At 45.3% G+C, this 14,645-nt stretch overlaps 1 protein-coding gene across 1 annotated transcript in view; it reads right to left on the reverse strand.

Annotated features, from left to right (window-relative positions):
* Positions 1-2,133: 2,133 nt before the first annotated feature.
* The window catches only part of LOC135966855 (phospholipase B1, membrane-associated-like), a 37,192-nt gene continuing 24,680 nt past the window's right edge, over positions 2,134-14,645 (reverse strand). The window contains exons 4-9 of the mRNA XM_065527249.2: positions 14,553-14,611; positions 9,067-9,107; positions 8,430-8,473; positions 4,972-5,071; positions 4,600-4,651; positions 2,134-2,309 (exon numbers count right to left, since the gene is read on the reverse strand). Coding sequence (XP_065383321.1) covers positions 2,199-2,309; positions 4,600-4,651; positions 4,972-5,071; positions 8,430-8,473; positions 9,067-9,107; positions 14,553-14,611 — 407 coding nt within the window. The 3' untranslated portion in view covers positions 2,134-2,198. The remainder of the gene's footprint in view (positions 2,310-4,599; positions 4,652-4,971; positions 5,072-8,429; positions 8,474-9,066; positions 9,108-14,552; positions 14,612-14,645) is intronic.

Consider the following 14,645-nt stretch of genomic DNA (forward strand, 5'->3'; position numbering starts at 1 on the left):
CACTACATGCAATGAACTCAAATATTTTATTCTTTTTTTTTTTTTACAATGTTGGTTGCAATCCTTTAAACTGATTTTTTGACTCACTAATGTACTTCAGTCCACAAAAATCACTGTATCTAGGAAAACTCTTCCACATAGTCAAGTAAATGAGCAAGACTGTTTATTGCAGCATTGTTCATAATAGTGAAAAACTAGAAATACCTACATTGCCATCAGTATAGGAAAACGGTGAAATAAAATGTAGTAACATTACACAACAAAATACTCATGTAAGAGAGAGAAACTCATTCCATATGTATCAACATGACTAGATTTCAACAATACTTGGTTAGTGAAAAAAATTGTTTTCAGTAGTACACACAATATAACACTATTTATATTAAATCTCTCTCATACATACATGCATGCAAAATAATGCTTAGATTTATAGATATGTAAGAGGTTTGCAAAGAAAAAGAGAGAGAGGATTAGGGAGGTGGCCAAAAGGATACGTATTTTAGCTTTAACTGATGTTTTAGTTTCTAGAAGGAAAATATTTGTGTACTGCTTGCATAACTAAAAATACAAATAAATGTGTAGATGAATACATGTGCACAAGAATACAACATGTATTTGAGAATGCTTGAAGGTATAAATACATGAAAGCATGTAAGAATTTATGTAGGAATGTTTAAACACAAGACAAAGTACATGGAAAATCATCAATGAGTCTAAGTATTCATAAATGGGTTCATACATTAAAAAAATGCTAGCATGAACAAACTAATCACAAATACAATAGCATGTGTCTGTGTGTAAGATGAGAAAATGAATTTATACATGAATATAACTTATGGATGAATGATTCCATTAGTGAATACATGGAAGAATGCAGCAATGTCTAAGTGTTTGAACACTTCAGTGCATGACTGCATAAATGCATGAGTTAATGTCCTGAATTAATGAGTATACAGAAGAATGCACCAATGTCTAAATGCTTGAACATGTCAATGCATGAATGCATACATTCATGAAGTAATGCATAATGATCAAAAAGGGGGGCTGTGCAGAGAACAAACGAGGCATGTAAATTTCACTTGGCACTGTAGAAAACAGAGGGTAAACTAGAACAATAAATCTTCATTATCTATATGCTGGAAACCCAGAAAGGCAGCAGGAATATTGGCCAATGAGAGCTAGTCAGGAAGGTGGATTTCCATCAACATTCTCCCAAGGCTTGACATTACTAAAGGAAGGGGAGTTCTGATGGTGAGCCAGGAGTTAGTGGGAGTGTGGGGCACTTGAAGGAAGGCAAGAGTATCTATTGTAGGAGAGAGGCACAGAGAAGAAAACACCACCTCCAGAAGCTCCACCATGCCTGTGCCCTGGCCTGGAGGGTGGCGAAGAGGACAAGCTGATCCCATAAGTGGCAGGGCCAGCATGGTAGCAGCCAGGCTTCAGGATCCTGAAGAAGAGTCCAGGTGCCATTTATTTTACCATGGCTTAGATTTCTAAACCACCCCTTACACTTTCAACTGATCCTAATCTGAATGATCTTCAGTAAAGACTTAAGTCATAGATATTCACCTACATAAATAATAAATGAGACCACATGTTTCATGTCCTGTTTCCAGAAAAGCCAAGGCACTTGGAAGACACAGTCTACTTCAATAAACAGCAGCCTTCCCACTACAAATAGAATTCATGGGCCAAGGAGTGAGGATGGTATGCACCCTGCTTTATTTCTTAAATTCAGAACTTACATGAAATCAGAATTAAGAGGCAAGATAGTTTTTAACCAACTAGAACGCTAATTTTCTCAGTTGCGGAATGACTGTTGACTCAACTTATCTGTCTCTACTTCCTTTTCCTGATATGAGAGATGGTAAGTAAAAAACACCTGTTCCTTGTGACAGTTATGAACGCATGTCATATGTACAACATTATGAATTATCTAATGTCACTAAACTGTACACTTAAAATGATTAAGATGGTCAACTTTATGTGTATTTTATCACAATAAAAAAATTGAAGCAATAAAACTCACAAAACACCTGTTCAAGCATGTTTCTTTGAGTATCTGACTGTCTGCCCATCCATCCATCCATCCATCCATGTTCTAAAATAGGTGGCATTAGCCCCACCCTGATAGCTGGGGATCAGGTAATCAGGCAGGTTTGGTTCACTCCCTCTTCATCCCCAGCATCTGCAATCCCTCAGTCCCCAAGGCTGCCATTTACCTGTTGAGCAGAGGGGCACAGGTAACACTGGCTTGCATTACTGAAGAACACATTGATGAGCTTCCAGTCAAGCTGAAAATCAAGTTGCTGAAGAAAAGGGCAACAGCATGAAAAGGAGATTGTGGCAAGACCTTGAACCAAAATAATGCCTTTGTTTTCATGTCTTTCCATTTCATAAATCCATCCCTGAAAAACCCATGTATGAATTTTTTTTCGATAGTAGTATATGGCAGGAGTTTAAAGTGGTATAACTGCTCTAGGTTGATAAAATATATCCAAAACATTTTTTAAATTAAAAGACACACCTTTTGATCTAATTATTTCATTTCCCCAAAGATAGTTTAAGGAAACAAGGATACGTGAATGATTCAGCTACAATGATGAAGCCTTATGCATAAGAAGGAAAAACTGGAAACAACACAAATGTCCCAAACAGGGGATTGCTGTGTAAACTGTGGAATACTCATGAAATGAAACACTATGTAGCTTTTAAAATGATGCTGAAAAATGTAATTATCATGGGAACTAATCTATTGAGAAAAGTAGGTTATAAAAAGTATCTTTGGCTGGGTGCAGTGGTTCACGCCTGTAATCCCAGCACTTTGGGAGGCCGAGGTGGGTGGATCACCTGAGGTTGGGAGTTTGAGACCAGCCTGACCAACATGGAGAAACCCCGTCTCTACTAAAAACATAAAATTAGCCGGGCATGGTAGCACATGCCTGTAATCCCAGCTACTCGGGAGGCTGAGGCAGGACAATCGCTTGAACCTGGGAAGTGGAAGTTGCGGTGAGCCGAGATCACACCATTGCACTCCAGCCTGGACAACAAGAGCAAAACTCCATCTCATTAAAAAAAAAAAAAAAAAAAAAAGCATCTTTATCCAGTAACATCCCTGTTTTATAAAATACATAAAGATATATATGCTAGGAAAAAATATGGAAGGTAATATACACCAAGTTATTAACTATAATTATCTTTGGGTTATTAGGATTAAGGATGGTTTTACTTTTTGCTTATCTGTGTTTTCTGATTTTTTCAGTAATGAACATGCATTTCTTGTGTAACCAGGAAACAAACTGGTTTTTTAAGAGGCAGCACGGTGTAGTTGAGGAACACTGGACTATGAAGCAGGCACTTTAGGTTTTGGCTCTAACTAGCTGTGTGAACTTGCACAGGTCACATTACTTCTGGGAACTTCAGTTTCCACATCTGGAAAATTACAGGGTTAGACGCAGGATCTCTTCTCTATTTTACAGAATAATGATTATTTCAGAAATTCTGGAATTCTCCTGTTTGGGAAAACAAACTTTATGGTGTAGCTCCTGCTCTAGTCCCTGTCCTCATATGCCTTGGAATGACCTTCACTTCACTTCCTGAACTCTTTAATGTATGCATGGCTGGCTGAAACAGCAGCTTCCCTTGGTTCCAGCAGTCCAGGCTCAGTGCTTAGATACAGTTTGCTAGCAAGGCTTGCCTTGGTTTGATACTTGCCCATAAGGGCAGTGCAAAAGAGCAAAGGATGCTTATTACAAACTTACATAGGTTATTGAGTAAATAGTTTAAGAACTGTTAGGAGAGTGGTCCCAAGGCTCCCAGTATGTATGTGACAGAGGCCTCCACCCTAAGAACTAAAATTAATATGGTAATTATTAGTAACAGCAATCACCACTACAATAACAATGCAAGCTACAGGCTTTTCTATTATGTATTGAGTCTGTGCCAGGCACATTCAATATCTCATTTAATGCTCCCAAAACCCTACACTGCAGCTCTTTTATCATCCCATTTCATAAACAGGAAAACTGAGGTTTACGGAGGTAAGTGCCTTACCCAACATCATACAGTTAATAGGCAGAGAATTCAAGACTCAAACTCAAACCAGTCTCACCTGGAACTGAAGCTAGCCACCACCTCCCTTTGGGAGAAGTCGTTTAGTCCATCTGTTGACTTTCAGCAGGACCACACGGAAAACCATTCTGAACAGGATTGGTCCTTTTGGCTGAGCATTATGACTCACCCTGTAATCTCAGCACTTTAGGAGGCCGAGGCAGGCAGATTGCTTGAGCCCAGGAGTTTGAGATCAGCCTGGGCAACGTGGCAAAACCCCGTCTCTACCAAAAATATAAAAATTAGCCAGTCTCATAACTGGTCTCAAAATAAATAAATAAAGAGATGGATACAAATTAACAATGAAAAAGAATTGGTCCTTTCCTTTAATGACCACCAGAGAATGGCAAAGACATTTTTTAAAGAATCCAGGCCACACTGGTTGCTGAGTTCATGGTAAAATGGTACCAGGGCCATTATCACTTTGATCTGCCCGCCTTGCAGCAAACCCAGGCGGCCCAGCCATGCCAGAGTTGGATGGATGCTTACCAGGTTCTCTTTCATGTTTCTCACCAGTTCTTCAGCCTGAATCCACAAGTCTCTGGGCAGAGGGAGGGAAACAGAGAGGAAAATCAGCTAAATGTTATTTTGTCAAGGGCTGGAAGCTTGCCCCTTGCCATAGCTCAGGTGCCAGTCTCTGAGCTTGACCCACCCCTGGCTTCTGAAGAGTGGGCACTGACCTACTTTTCAAAATGAGGTTCATCAGGCAGACTGAAATCAGCTGGAGGGGGCATTTGGGCTTTGACTTAAATACTTCTATTTTTAAGCCTCTTTGACTTTGCCAGCCCCCCAAATCTTCCCGCCTATATGTTGAGACCAGCAGGAATACATACCCCAGAGAGAGACGGAAAGGGAACTTACTCAGCACCATCGGCACCATCGTGGGGTACCACTGTCTTTCCAGTGTGGCACACGGGCATTGGAACGGAAGGATTGAAATGTCTGATGATGTCTGAAAGGACTAAAGAGAGAACTGGTTTGAGGCCCTGGCCTTCACCAGCTGAAGGTCACCTCTAAAGACTGACCTACCTACTGTCGGGAGTGGTGGCTCATGCCTATAATCTCAGTACTTTGGGAGGCTGAGGCAGGAGGATCACTTGAGCCCAATAGTTTGAGACCAGTCAGGGCAACATAGCAAAACGCTGTCTCTATGAAGACAGAAATTAGCCGGGTGTGGTGATGCTCACCTGTGGTCATAGCCACTTGGGTAGCTGAGGCAGGAGGATCGCTTGAGTCCAGGAGGTCAAGACTGCAGTGAGCTGTGTTTGTGCCACTGCACTCTAGCCTGGGCAACAGAGCAAGACCCCATTTCAAAAATATTAATTAAAAAAAAAAAGACTGACCCCCTTCCTCTAGAGTGAGCTGCCAGGGTTGCCACCCCTATTCCAAGGCATGGTCCTTCCTCACACCCTGCCTGGGGCTGTGAGGCCACCCCTGTAGCCTCTGTGAGGCTATCTGTACCTCTGGAGCAGTCCTCTGGAAGTGAAGGAGCTAAAAATGAACATCTGTGAAGTGCTAGGCCAGGCCCAGTGCTAAGCACTTTACATGCGTTATCTCACTTAATCCTCAGTAACAAACACATGGCAATATGATCTCCAAGTTAGAGAAAGGGAAACTGAGACAGAAAAATCAAGCGAGCTGGCCAGGGTCTCACAGTTAACTGAGGTTGCTGGGGTTTGAACCAGAGTTCTGGGACACCGAGGCTTTTCACTGTCATGTGCTACTGCCTCATTAGAGCAAGTGATGCTGGGACAGGGACTCAGGCTGCCTTCCAGCCCCCCTCTCTCCTCCTGAGAGTGACAGCAGGGTGGGAAAGCTCCAGGGAACATGCAGAGAACACGTCCCAGAGCTGACAGCCAGAGGACCGCTAAAAATAGTGCTGTCAGGAGCAGTTGTGTCTTGCTCCTGAGAGGGAAGAGGGCAGAGCAGGGAGACAGTGTCATGGGAGGGAGAGGCCTCCACTCCTCCACCCAACTCCCCTTTCTTTTCGCCCCATCCAGAAGCGCCTCAGGGCTTCATGGGAGCAGGATCCAGAAGGTGGCATTAAAGGGGCTCCCTGTGAAGGAGGCTGACACTGTGCAGGCAGCAGGCAGGGTGGGGGTGGGAGAACTGGCCTGGAAGTCAGGGGACTGGTCACTCAGCTTTGCAACCTTGGGCAGCCTGCTAACTCATGTGTGATTCCGTTTTCCCCATCCTTAACCCAAAATAATGAACTTCATTCTCTAACCCCGGATTGGCTTACAAAGAAACCCATTTCCGCCTGTGGTGGGAAAGCAGGGAAAGTTCTGAGCTGGGTTCAGGTTTATCGGGACAGCATGAACATGTACATGGGTGAGGGGTACTCTTGCTCCCTCATCTGAAGATAGTCTGTAAGGATCAATGACAAAACACAAATATTTGGTGGTAGGTCTGAAAGAGATTGCTTTCTGAAAGAAAGGTACCTGTGTCAGTGCTCTGTGATCAAACATGACTTTGCATCTGTAAATTTGTTGGTCATTTTGTTTTAAGTCTGCTGTACTTGGTCTGTCCTTGCTGCCTCCGAGTTCCCTGGCAGCACTAGGGTGAGAACAAAGGGCACAGCCCGTGGGGTTGGACCACCTGGGTTCACAGGGACCGTGCCACTTACTGAGCGCATAGCCTCAGGAAAGTCCATTTACCTCCCTGACACTTGGCTTTCCTACCTGCAAAATGGCCATAGTGGGCGAGGGCATGGCTACGTTTGGAGATCTCAAAGGTCAGGAGGCCTCTAAAGTTCTGAGATTGATGGTCAGGTGGGCTGAGTCTGAGCCAGCCCCAACCCACGCTGCACAGCACAGGCCTGGATGTCCCTAGAGCACTTTCTTCTGGGAAGACCTGCTCCTCCTGCTGGCTCAGCCACCCAGCTGGAGCTTGTAGCTGTGGTCTCCACTCCTTCCTCCTTCCCCATTGAGTATGCTGGAGTAAGGCCTGCCTTGGAGGGCTTCAGAAGTGAGATCTGCCCTCACACCTGCTTTCTGCAGGACCTCTGACCAGCTGGGACTCCTGGCCGCTCTGCTTAGAGAGGGGCACTAAGACTTGTTGCAGGGCAAATTGGGAGGAAAAATTGAGATGAATTGAGAAACTAGGCAAAGCAGCATCTGCATTTGCGGCTTGAGGGTCTAAACTATATCCCATCTTCCCAGACACCCCTCAAACATGCCGCTTCTTTTTTCCTTAAAGACAAACAGGGCCAAGTCTAGGCACAGCTGTGATAGCCACGGAGTTGGTAGTGGGCCTCCTCTTTCAGAACCCTTTGATTCTCTCCAAGGGGATCCTCCTGCCTACTGCTTTGGCCACCTACATCCTCTCACCTGTCAATCAGATCCGGGAGGGCTGAACCGCCAAGCCCAACCTTCCCTGCTGGACCACGAGTTCTGAAGGTAGGGCCAGCATCCTGTTCATCCCTATGCTTCCCAGGGAACCTAACAATTCATAGGCCCCTCCTTTCAATTCACTGGCTGAACTGACAGGGCACTAGCTGCCTCACTTGTTCGTTACTCTCCGGGAGCATCAGCTCAGCGGAGCGCTTGCATTGTAATCTATGTCTTCTCGTTCTAATATGGACGGCAAAGTAGTTCCCCTTATTCTTGATTTATGAGCACCAAACACAGGAGACTAACATCCCACTAGGCTGACCCAGCTGCCACTAAAGGACTGAACTTCAGGATGACTTAATAGAATCATAAGGAATCTCTGATATTACATTTTTTAAAAACTAAATTATGATAGTATATTCACAAGCACATATGTAAATCAAAAGGCCAAAATGCTAACGATAATTATCTCTAGATAGGGGATTCTAGTTGACTTTTATTTTTTCATTTCGCTTGCCTGAACCCAACTGAAGTCTTGTATTTTACAAGCAAGGGAAATATTACAGGATAAAACAGACTGAAAATTCGGCTGGGTCCTCTCCTTGGGTGGGAGGAGTGAACCACGGGCATTTTCCCTGGATGAAGTCTAGCCCTGGGTCTGGGTGGGCAGGAACCTCAGGATTCTGGCCCAGATACCCATTCCAGCTGGCCCCTAATCCCTCTCCTAGGTTCCCCAATCTTAACCCAATACCCACTGGCTTCTGTTTGCCCAGAGACCCTGGATACATTTCTCACACCCCCCTCATTCAGGGTATGTGACTTTTCATATCCTGGCTTCCTTATCTGTCCTCTCAGAACACCCTCTCCTTTCTCCTGGGCTCCAGTGACAAAGTGACTGGTGGAGTCCATTCTCTTTATTAGAGAGGATGCTGCTTGTTGGGAGGGAGAGAGGCACTCTGAAATCTGGCCATGAAAACCAGAACTCACCTGTCATCACTTCCATGCACACCTGCTGTGGCCTTTCTTCAGTCCTGCAGGTCGAAGCAGACATGTGAGTGTCAGGCTGTGTTTGTCACCTGCCAACAGCCCTTCCCCTTGGTTGTGGTCTATTTCATAGCAGTCTTCGGCCTAGTCTTGCTCTGGTTTTGGGATTATCCTCCCGGGGGTTAAAGGCACACCTCAAGTGGCCACGGAGTAGCCAAAATGGGGAAAACAGCTCTCTGGACCCTCCTCCGCTCCTCCAACCTGCTCTCATCTGGCCTGAAGCTGGAAGGGGAAGCAGACCCCAGGGTAGAATGAGACTGAGCCTGGCCCCAATCCTGCATGGTTCCCCAAGCACAGAGCAGAGAGCGCTTGTGGGGAGAAACAAGAACTCCCTCTATTAGCCTTTCCCACTTCTCCTCATTCACCCCAAGGACCCACTGGGGTTCTCAGGCAGAGGAAGGGTTGGACCAGGAGGCAGGATGCTGGCTTCTGGGAGCTTCTCTGCCACCTTCTCAGAGGGCAGCCTTGAGCAAGGCACTGAGCCTCCCTGGCCCTCAATCTTTCCCATCAATAAGGCAAGATTAGATGGGAGCATCTCCCTTTCTGGGGCTCCTTTCTGTTCTGTTTTCAGGATAGTTACCATTCTTGCTTCTCCAGATCACCCGTCCCTGGGTCTGGAGGCTGGAAAAGATACCCAGTGTTAACACCCAGCCAAGGGAGGTGGCAGAGCCTCTTCTAGTTAGACCCCAAGCTGCCGGTCAGAACTCCCCCTCCTACCAATAAGAGGGAACCTACAAGCCCAGGCTCCATGGCTCACGCCTGTAATCCCAACACTTTGGGCAGGAGGATCACTTGAGGTCAGGAGTTCAAGACCAGACTGGCCAATATGACAAAACCCCATCTCTACTAAAAAATACAAAAATTAGCCAGGTGTGGTGGCATGCGCCTGTAACCCCAGCTACTCGGGAGGCTGAATCGCTTGAACTCGGGAGGCAGAGTTTGCAGTGAACCAAGATGGCGCCATTGCACTCCAGCCTGGGCCATAGAATGAGACCCTGTCTCAAAAAGAAAAAAAAAAGAGAGAGAGAGAGAACCTACAGAGAAAGATGAAGCTCCTTCTGCAGGGAGGAAAAATGCTTGGCTCCCTCTGCAGCATGTTTGTCAGACCTTGGAGCGGTAGAAGGTGTGAAAGGTTTTCCTCCGCTTAGATTTCAATGCCCCCTAAAGTCATTAACTGTCTCCATAGAAACAAAGGATTGTTTTATTATGACCCTTCAAAATCAAGAGTTTATTTAACTCTCCCCCCACTGGACATAAGAGCCATGAAGGCAGGAATGTGTCCATTTTGTACTTGACTATGATGCTTGGACCTAGAACAGTGCCTGGGCATGTTGTAAGTATTCAACAAATATATGTTGAATTCATATGTTTGGAATGAACAAGATAAGTTTCCGATTTCCCCCTTGGTAAAAATGCTGGGCAACACAGGACTTGAGCCCTCTGCTGAAGATCCTAAGTCTAGGAGGAGATTTGAGACCGTGGTAACTCGCCTGGGAATCAAGGCCTTTCGCAAGCTCCCAGAAAGCTTGGAATCGTGCCCAGGACACATAAAACACTCACAAATCTTAGCTCTCCTTGGTTGTATTACTTTCAGTTTCTGATGTGAATTTTCTCTCTCAAAATTCCTAGAAGACAGTATCTCTGGGTGTGGTGGTGACAGGCAGACAGCTACACCGCATCACCTACTCCAGCCTGCACCACTTCCCTCTAAATGGTCCATCTGTCCTGACCACCCAGCCACATCGAGCACCCGCCTATAGACCTGGGTCAGGTCTCTGCAGCTCTCCAGGCAGAGCAGGCTGACCGGGAAATCTCACCAATTGGAGACAGCGTCCTTTGCTCCTCAATAAGACAGAGAAGCTAAATCTCCCAAGGAGACAAACAAAAATCACACTAAGATGGAAGTCAGGGATTATTTAAAAAGACACCCCACAGGTTAGGTAATGAGGGGAGCAGGCCTTCTGGGGCTGTGGCAAACTGGACAGCCTGAGCCCAAGCAAAGGGGGCACCCCCCCAACAAGAGTCATTTTTCAAGAGGAGCTGGAAATGTGAATATTTATTTGAAGTCTGATTTCAATGTTGGCAGCTGATTCCATTAAAGACAAAGCATCACTTAGGACCATCAATTTGTTTCTGGTAATTAATTGATAGATCACCCCTCCCCGCTAGATGAACTTGACTGGAGGAGAGGGTGGTAAAGAGAGATGTTGGGAGGAAAGAGGAGAGAATAAGAGGAAAGAAGCCAGGAGAGGGGGTTGGGGGAAAGGCTCAGAGGGCAGCCACAGAGAGGTGAGGCTGCGGCTAACCCAGCAAACTCCACATCCCCATTGTGCCCACTCCCAGCACCTTCCCTTCACACTGTTTGTTTGCTGAATGCCTGCCTTATGGCAGTTACTGTGACCCTCGGGCTGCAAAGCTAAGTAACACACAGGTTCTACCCTCAAGGAATTTGACAGAGTGAATTGTAACCTCCTTGGCAAGATAGGATATTGCAGTATGATCCGATTTAGGTTTTATATATACCCTGTTTCCCTATGTATTGCTGTACGTTGGAGAATGAATGAGAATGTATATATGTGTGTGCACGAGTGTGTGTTTGAGGTAGAGGAATTAAAGATGTGAACAGGGTCTTCTACTGTGTGTACATCTGTTTTGTTTTTTCTTATATTGAACATGTGTCACAAGTGTTATTGCAGAACTTCTACAAACATTTACGTAACTGATTTTTGAAGTTCTACAAGGAAAAGGGGGTCTATAGCAATTAAGCAAGTGCTAGTCATAGTCCCAAAGAAGGGCTTATACCTTGGTTACAGAACGCTCCAGGCACTCAAAGCAGAGGTGTCAGCACTACGGATTTTTTTCTGTTTAAATTCACTGTCTTCCATTATTTTGCCCTGGTTTAGCTTTTAAAATACACATCCCAGGTAAGTTCGCGATGGCCAGCGCTCCCTCAGGACAGACAAAGGAAAAAGGCTTGCAAGGAATTGTGCTTTCAGGTTTTATCCTGAAGGTGGAGGCACCCGTCAGTGCACAGACAATGATCCTGGGGCTGGGAGATCATCCTGATGGAGCCGTGCTCCCGAGAAGCGGGAGCCGAGTGACAGCAGGAACTGCCAGCCCTGAATAATTCATGGACAAAGAGCTCTTTCCGAGATGAGACCAAGGGGTGCACGGGCTGATGGGCTTAAAGTTAGAGACCGGGGCTGGGTGGAGATTTCCCTGCGCCGGGCAGAAGGACCCGAGAGTCCTGTGGCAAGTGTGTTCCATATCTGGAGCTCTGGCATGTAAATATCAGTGTGTGCAGACACACAGGTGTAGCAGTCAGCCTGCTATCTAGTACACGGAACCTCTTCTCTCACTTATTTCCATGTCTGATTTCCCCTCTCTTATCAAGGGTAACCCTCCACCCTCACCCTGACCAACACCACAGTCACAAGTGCAATTTAAAAACCACCAGCATCGATAAAAAAAGAATGCACGTGGGGAGCTCTGCCTGCTTCCAGTGGGCCCATGGTTGGTTTCCTAAGGTTCAGTCTATACCTCTACACACCACCATCTCCTCACCCTTCTTCCTGCTATGCCCATTCCCCCCCCCCCCCCCCCCATTTACAACTGTGATCAGGGAAAGGTTCTGGGTCTGGCCAGCTTTATCCAGTGCTCAACCAGAGGTGGCATCGATGAATGTGGTGAGGCCAGCACTGTCTAGGCAGGGAGTCCAAGGCAAGTTCCAGAGAGATAGCAACTGGTTATTTGAGAAGAAGGGAAGGTGGAAGACAGGTCCAGGGTCTCTGGGAACATTGAGTGGATGGGCATTGTGCATGGAGTGGTGGGCTGGGGTTTGCAGCTACAAGGGGAAGGGCCGGAGGTTGCAGGGAGTGCAGGCTGCTGCAGGGATAGTGGAGTACGCTGGGAAGGAATCATGGGAGGGGGAGTGAGGAAGGGGACTCTGGGGGAGCAAGGAGAGTATCCTGGTTCAGGCGTGGGAGGCGCAGTAGGGCTCTGGGCAGGGTGGAGACTGATAAGGAAGTGCTCTGTCCAGCTGGGGCTGCCAAGATTGAGGGCAGTAAGGCTGTGGAGCTTTGCTAAGACCAGGAGAGGGGCTGTGGGGCAATGTTGACATTCTCCTCTGCTCTCCAACCTTCTTCTCTCCAGATCCCTCTTTCTCTGTTCATCCCTTTCTCTTTTTGTCTATTTCTTTTTCTTTCTTTCTCCCTTATTTGACCATATAAAATATACCACTTAGAATTTATTAACAACAAACATATGAAAAGATGCTCAACATACTAATCATCAGGGAAATGCAAATCCAAACCACCATGAGACATCACCTCATACCCATTAGGATGCCTACTATTAAAAACCAACCAACCACAACCAACTAACCCCAGAAAATAGGCATTGGTGAGGATGTGGAGAAATGAGAACCCTTGTGCACAGTTGCTGGGAATGCAAAATAGTGCAGTCACTATGGAAAATAGTGTGGTGATTTCTCAAAAAGTTTAAAAAATAGAATTACTGTATGGTCCAGCAATCCCACGTCTGGATGTATATATCCAAAAGAAGTGAAAGCAGGGACTCGCACAGATATTTGTACACACAAGTTCACAGCAGCATTGTTTGCAATAGCCAAGAGGTGAAAGCAACCCAAGGGTCCACTGACAGACGAACGAATAAACGAAATCCGATACAGATGTACATGGAAACATCATTCATCCTTAAGAAAGGAAGGGAAATCTGGCATATGGATGAACCCTGAGGACATTATGCTAAGTGAAGCCAGTGACAAAAAGACAAATACTGTATGATTTCACTTATATGAAACATAAGTATATGATTTCTTTTTTTTTTTTTTTTAGATGGAGTTTTGCTCTTGTTGCCCAGGCTGGAGTGCAATGGTGTGATCTCAGCTCACTGCAACCTCTGCCTCCTGGATTTAAGTAATTCTCCTGGCTCAGCCTCCCAAGTAGCTGGGATTACAGGTGCCCACCACCATGCCTGGCTAATTTTTTTGTATTTTTAGTAAAGATGGGGTTTCACCATGTTGACCAGGCTGGTTCCAAACTCCTGACCTCAAGTGATTTGCCCACTTCAGCCTCCCAAAGTTCTGGGATTACACGTATGAGCCACCACACCTGGCCAATTTCACTTATATGAGGTACCTAGAGCTGCCAAAACAGAGAAGGAAAGTAGAATAGTAGTTGCCAGGGGCTCTGAGAAGAGGAGAATGAGATGTTATTTCATGGGTAGAATGTTTCACTTTCACAAAATGAAAAAGTTCTGGGGATCAGTTGTACAATAACATGAATATATTTAACACTAGTGAACTATACACTTACAGATAGTAAATTTTGTGTTCTATGTATTTACCACAATTGCAAACAAAATTTAAAAAGTTATTTACAAAGATCAGTGTATTTTTAAAAATTTACAAAGCAGGTAAGAAAATTTCTTTAAAAATTTAAAAGATTACTTTTAAAATTCTGTGTGATCTTTGATTTAATGTATTAATGGGTTTAATTTATTAATGGGAAACTCCAAAAGTTTCCTCACCTTGATGTAAAGAGAGGCATTCCTTTGATTGTAAAAAAATAAAAAGATTCTGCTGGGCGCGGTGGCTCACGCCTGTAATCCCAGCACTTTGGGAGGCGAAGGTGGGCAGATTACCTGAGGTTGGGAGTTCAAGACCAGCTTGACCAATATGGAGAAATGCCATCTCTACTAAAAATACAAAATTAGCTGGGCGTGGTGGCGCATGCCTGTAATCCCAGCTACTCGGGAGGCTGAGGCAGGAGAATCACTTGAACTCGGTAGACAGAGGTTGTGGTCAGCCAAGGTTGCGCCATTACACTCCAGCCTGGGCGACAGAGTGAGACTCTGTCTCAAAAAAAATAATAAAAAATAAAATAGAATAAAATAAAGTAAAAAATAAAGATTCAACCTCCTGGATTTATCCAGTTCACATGTACTCTTCCAAAATGAAACGTTCTGCCCAGTTACCAGGAGCCCATTCAGAGGATCATCAGTACCAAACTCTGTCTCCTGCCCCAAGCTACTTCAAATACTCACAATCTCCAGATTGCCAATGGCTGCCACAAATTTAATATCAGAAGGCTTCAGAGAGTGAACTGTGGAGACAAGAACCCATATAGGAAGGTTAGA

Source organism: Macaca fascicularis, chromosome 13 (assembly GCF_037993035.2).
Source record: "Macaca fascicularis isolate 582-1 chromosome 13, T2T-MFA8v1.1".
Taxonomy (NCBI): Eukaryota; Metazoa; Chordata; class Mammalia; order Primates; family Cercopithecidae; genus Macaca; species Macaca fascicularis.